Here is a 6,339-nt window from a genome sequence, read left to right as displayed (position 1 = left end):
TGACGATGGATGGGGCTCGGTGCTGTGTGAAGATATCGGGTGCGGAATCGGACTCGTTTCCTTCACTTGGGGGGCTTCGGCAAGGCGATGGGATCTCTTGCCTCTGTTTCAATGTCGTGCTAGAAGGTGTTATGAGACGAGCGGGCTTCAATATGCGGGGCACGATCTTCAGCAAGTCCAACCAATTCATCTGCTTCGCTGACGACATGGACATTGTTGGCAGAACGTTCAAGGCGGTTGCGGATGCGTACACCGGCTTGAAGCGGGAAGCAGAGAAGGTTGGGCTAAGGGTGAATGTGGCGAAGACAAAGTACCTGCTGGCAGGAGGAACCGAGTCCCTTAGGGCTCGCATTGGACCAAGCGTTACAATCGACGGGGACGAATTCGAGGTGGTGGAGGAGTTTGTATACCTCGGATCGTTGGTGACGTCGGACAACAGCTGCAGCAGGGAAATTCGGAGACGCATCATCGCTGGAAGTCGTGCTTATTTCGGTCTCCACAAGAGCCTAAGGTCCCGGAAATTCTCCCTACATACGAAGTGTTCCATCTACAAGTCGCTGATAAGACCGGTCGTCCTCTACGGGCACGAGACGTGGACAATGCTCGAAGAGGACATACGAGCGCTAAGCGTCTTCGAACGTCGAGTGCTAAGGACCATCTTTGGTGGCGTATATGAGAACGACGGATGGCGGCGGAGAATGAACCACGAACTTGCACAACTCTACAACGAACCAAGCATCCGGAAGGTCGCGAAGGCTGGACGGTTGCAGTGGGCCGGTCATGTTGCAAGGATGCCGGAACGTACCGAGCAATTGAGCCAACGGAACCAGAAGATCAATCCTGCGAAGTTGGTGTTTGTGTCGGAACCGGTAGGAACAAGACGTAGGGGGGTGCAACGTGCGAGGTGGGTGGACCAAGTGGAGAGCGATCTAGAAAGTGTGGGTGCACCGCGAAATTGGAGACATGCAGCCATGGACCGAGCTTGTTGGCGGAGAATCGTGCAGCAGGCCAAGCTAATGGTGTAGCGCCAATAAAAGTAAGTAAAGTAAGTAAGTAAATGAATTAAAATAAAAAAAAAATATGCGAAATTTTATAAAATTGCTCAATAAATTTATGTTATCTTTTTAAAGAGCTAGGCACCAATTTTCTAAGACTCTACACTTTCTTTGCACATCCAACAATAAAATCACTCATTTGATGAAAAATATATAAGAAATAGAAAAAATCTTATGATATATAAAATCAACTCAATTATCCTCGTGATATTTTTTTTCTAGAAATATGTTCAAACTTCTTAGAGATCATCCAACAAAAATGGAAATTCATTCTTTAAATTTTTGTGGAGACGCCGAGTAATTAATTATAGTAAAATTTTAGTAAAAATTTTATAGTAAAATTTAGTAATAAATTTTAGAAATTGTTGATTAACATTTGATTTTTTAATGTTTGTCTCGCCCCCCTTCAAAATTGGGCCGAAAAATCAGAGAGCACAAATAAAAAATTTCGAAAAACTTCAAAAATTTAATGGTAAATTTGAGTACAATCAGCTGAAATCAATTTAAAATGCGTTTCCCTGCGTTTAGAATAACTTTTAGCATGTTTGAGATGATTTAAAAATTATTTGAATTTTTGAAAATTGTCAATGTTTAAGTTTATTTCTCTAAAATCAAGCTTCCCATGCGCCAGTGCCAACGCACACCGCGGGTTTGGTTTTCTAGCTTCGGTACGTGCCTGAACCCATTTATGTATTGGTATCTTGGTACATCGTACCAGCGCACCACGACACTCTCGGCTCGCCCCATCGGTTTTGTGTCTGGCACTCACCCATGGCATGAACCCAGCGTGCCGTGGTACGTGTCGTGGTATTGAACCCGTTTTGTACCGCCAGCGCGTACCACGACACGTACCTCGGCTCGTAACGAGTGAAGCACCTTGGCTCATATACCGGGTTCATGCCATGGGTGAGTGCCAGACACAAAACCGACGCGGCAAACCGAGAGTGTCGTGGTGCGCTGGTACGATGAACCAAAATACCCTCGGTTCGTGTGAGTCGGGTACGGGTGTAAACCGAACAAAGCAGGCGCAAAGCAAACCCGAGGTACAGTTGAACCGCGTGTACCGCACGGTGCAGGGAAGCTTGTCTAAAATTGTTGTTTTCGTCAAATCTTTCATTTTTTGAAAATGAATGATTGCAAACCTACTGAACTTGTGTAAAATGCATTTTGAAACACTGTTTCCATGCAAATGCTGAAACTATGGCTTGTTATTTCAATATTTATATATTTTTTTAACTCATACAATTGCATTTGATTGTGATTTGGATTGATGTTGAAACACAAACCAATTAGATCTATGATGTGGCTTTATTCAATCATTAAAGTGTTTGAGCACTTGAATAATAAGTTTGGCGTATTTAAGCATACACAAGTTTATATATTATTCCAAAATAAGACTGTTTCTGCTGAAAATTCATAGCACAGAATTCACGTGGGCTCAATAAAACCATAACCATAAATCAGTGGCATTTCGATTTACCATAAAACGACGTCTAGTCTCAATAAACATTAGCTCATGCTCGATTGATTCGCCACATTTACAGCGGACACATCAAGTACATTTCCCAACTAACTTCAACTGCATCATCTGCACATCAGTTCTTCCTCCTTCAGTGAGGAGGAAAAAGGATCCGATTCCGCCACGCAAACGTGCCAGCAATTGCCAGGCACCGAACGTGCCAACTTGAACTTGGTTCATGCCAAGGTCCACCCGCCAGCCAGCCAGCAGTCATCACAGCAGCGTCTACTGAAGCGTATAGACGCTCAGACCATGGTGTTCGGTCACGACGCCGACGACGACGACGAACAAAAACAAACATTCTAGTACGTGTACGGACGCCCTCTGCCGTTCCCTCCCCTCGTATCGTCACAAATTCCATGAATGAAAGTGAAAGTCCCAACGGGGTGCGCGCAGGATCCACGATCTAGTACAATCTTTATGTTCTAGTACGTTGACGGTCCACCAGTGTGTGTCTGGCGGAAAGTTTTCTTCGAGGACCAGACAGTCAAAGGCGACCAGTCGTCGTTGAGTCGTCGTGCCGGTCAGACGAACCCTGAAGAATACTGTGCGCGGTCGCCTCTTTGTGAGTGAAGTTTGAATTTCTTCTAGAACCGTAGAGTGAGACAGTTTGGCTGGAAAGTGTGAGAAGAAGCCGATTTGACCATAAATAACTTTCGCGGCAAGTGTTGTTTACTCAAGTGTTTGTCGGATCGTTGACAGGATAAAGAACGTCGTGTTGAACACCTTGAACGCATCGAACTCCCGCGTGCGCGTGGGGGATCCGTAACATGTGAACACGAAAATAGATGATGGAAGATGCTTCGCTCCGCCAGGTGTTGAGATATTAATCCCATAAACATGAGTTGTTTTGACTGCCGGTCGGCGGTGACGATGGTTTGGGGAAGTGAACAGCCGCGTGTTTGTTTGTGGATTTCAACCGCCGAGATGTGCGCGGTGGTTTGAGTCACTAATGAGTGAAGAAATAAACAAACCGGCCGCAGCGCTTTGGTCGTTAATTTTGTGACCTGTCGAAGAGATATTCCGCACGCGCGATTTGGGAAGAACTTGAGTGAGATGTGCGAATCAGTTTGAGTTATTGCGAGTGAAATGGAACAGCAGTGGAATGGTACTGTGAGCTTGGAGATGGATAACGGAACGAACGGATTTTCGACGGCGAGTCCGATGGGTGGGGTGGCTCCAGGGATGTCACCCCCCTCGGTGGTGGGTGGATTGCCGTTCCCATCGGAGCTGCTGACACTGATCCGTCAGTCGGCGACGGTGTCTGCTTCGGGCAATCTGTCCTACCTGCTGAGTAACTTCACCCGAGCCCTTACGTCAACGGGGACGGATTTTAATTTATCACGACGCTACCCGTACCCTTATGCGTTCTTCCCGTTCTACAACGACTCGGTGTACGAGATTTGCCCATCGATACAGATGCCCATTGGGAATTTGATCTCGATGATTCTGTACGCGGTCGTTGCCATCATTGGACTGTTCGGAAACACGCTGGTGATTTATGTGGTGCTACGTTTCTCCAAGATGCAAACCGTTACGAACATGTACATCCTGAACCTGGCCATCGCGGACCAGTGCTTTCTGATAGGGATTCCATTTCTCATCACGACAATGCACCTGGGCGAGTGGACGTTCGGCAATGTGATGTGCAAGGCCTACATGGTATCGACGTCGATAACCCAGTTCACCTCGTCAATCTTTCTGTTCATAATGTCCGCCGACCGGTACATCGCGGTTTGCCACCCCATTTCATCGCCACGGTTCCGGACTCCACTGGTATCGAAGATAGTCTCGGCCATCGCTTGGACCGCCTCCGCTATGATCATGCTGCCGGTCCTTCTCTACAGCAACACAATACCACGCGAAAAGGATAAACTTTCCTGCAACATTGTGTGGCCCTCGGAAAACGCCGGCAATTCGGGCACAACCTTCACCCTATACTCCCTCATCCTAGGATTCGCCATCCCGTTGTCGTTAATTTTAATGTTCTACTACTTGGTGATCCGCAAACTACGCACGGTGGGCCCAAAGAGCAAATCCAAAGAGAAGAAACGCTCCCACCGCAAAGTCACCAAACTCGTCCTCACCGTGATAACCGTGTACGTCCTCTGCTGGCTACCCTACTGGATCTCCCAGGTGGCCCTCATCAACTCCCCGCCAGACGTGTGCAAATCCCGCCTCGAAATCACCGTCTTTGTCCTCGTCAGCTGTCTCGGCTACTCCAACTCCGCCATGAACCCCATCCTGTACGCCTTTCTCTCGGACAACTTCAAGAAGAGCTTCCTCAAGGCCTGCACCTGCACCAAGGGCAAAGACATCAACGCCCAGCTCCAGATCGAAAACAGCTTCTTCCCTCGGTTCGGTCGGAACCGGGGCTCCGAGCGGGGCAACTCCACCAAAATCCTGCACGCCGGCCGCCAGAAGGTCGCAGACCAGAACCACCCGAACGACCCCGTCAACGGCAACAACAACAACAACAACCCGGCCAGCGGAATGCGAACCAGCGGAAACGGAACCACCACGACCACGGTGACGACCACCACGACGGGGGGCGGAACGTCCACGTCGAACGTGATGCCCATCGCGAGCAAAATCCTCGACGCGAGACCCCCCGTGCTGCACACGGATTTATAAACTGTGTGTGAGTTTGTGTGATTGTGTAGGTTTATGTGTACTTTACAGCTTTGTGCACAAAATATCAACATCGAACGCGTGAGGGCATGTGTGTGCGAGGGTGAAATTGTCTGGAATAAATTTAGATACTAAAAAAGCAAACACACACACACACACACGTACTCAAACTCACTCGGGACTTGCATGTGAAGAGTGCAGCAAGTTCAACAAAACCGTGCAATTAAAAACGGAATCATACAATGTGTGTGTTGTCTGTGAATGAACGGAGCAAAAACTCCCGGTACAAATGATTGGTACACGGTGACATCGGAACCGGGGATCTGCTCAGCGCAAATATTCGATATTCCGCGAGAGAGAAAAAAAAATGTCATCATGTTCCAACTATTTTATATTTTTTTTCCTGCGACTCATAGAAATGAACCCAAGTTGCAATTTGCCGATGTTTTGCTGTCTGATTACGGTTCGGTCTAGGATTTTTTTTCCGCCGTTCTCGTGAGTCGTGGAATTTGTTCAGATTGTGGATTCTGCTATTATGAAGAATAGGGTTTGCCTTCTTCGCTGAAGATAATCTAAAATCAAACAAAAATTAAGTTTTTTTTTATTACAACTCATATAATAAATACTTTTTGAAATATAAAAAAATTAGTCTTTTATAATAACGAAATAGATTCGAGACGTTTTGAATTAAGGCCATTACAAATATGTTTGAAGAATTTGTCTTTTCAAAAGTGTCGCTTGTTACTCTGGATCACTACCGTGCACAGGGTGGGGCAACATGAGGCAACTGCCCCACCACCTCAGAAATTTGTTCTAAATTTTGTCAGGGGGTGTCCACAAATGACGTATTTTTCAAAACGTTCATATTATTGCCCCACTTTCCTCAAAGAACAAAGAGCACGCATTTAAAAAAAAAATGAAAATTGAAAGCATTAAAATAGTGACAACATGATGAACACAATGAACTACAATGAACATTGATTTTATGAAGTAAATATAAAAACTCACAAACTAAAAATGGAAACATGACAAACAATTTTTTTTTATGAATAAAGCTTATGTTCAGTTTTTTCTTGAAATAAAAAAAAAAACAAGGATAAAATTTAAAATTTAATTTTGCATGGCGTTTTGAAA

At 45.8% G+C, this 6,339-nt stretch overlaps 1 protein-coding gene across 1 annotated transcript; it reads left to right on the top strand.

Moving 5' to 3' along the window:
- Positions 1 to 3,098: 3,098 nt before the first annotated feature.
- Positions 3,099 to 6,106, top strand: LOC120423742 (somatostatin receptor type 2-like). The gene has a single exon (XM_039587654.2). It carries the CDS (start codon positions 3,664 to 3,666, stop codon positions 5,206 to 5,208), a length of 1,545 nt encoding a protein of 514 aa, XP_039443588.1. The 5' UTR covers positions 3,099 to 3,663; the 3' UTR covers positions 5,209 to 6,106.
- The last annotated feature ends 233 nt before the right edge of the window (positions 6,107 to 6,339 follow it).

This window comes from Culex pipiens, chromosome 2 (assembly GCF_016801865.2).
Source record: "Culex pipiens pallens isolate TS chromosome 2, TS_CPP_V2, whole genome shotgun sequence".
Taxonomy (NCBI): domain Eukaryota; kingdom Metazoa; phylum Arthropoda; class Insecta; order Diptera; family Culicidae; genus Culex; species Culex pipiens.
The sequence above is the reverse complement of the archived record's forward strand: the minus strand, read 5'-3'. Positions and strand labels throughout refer to the sequence as shown.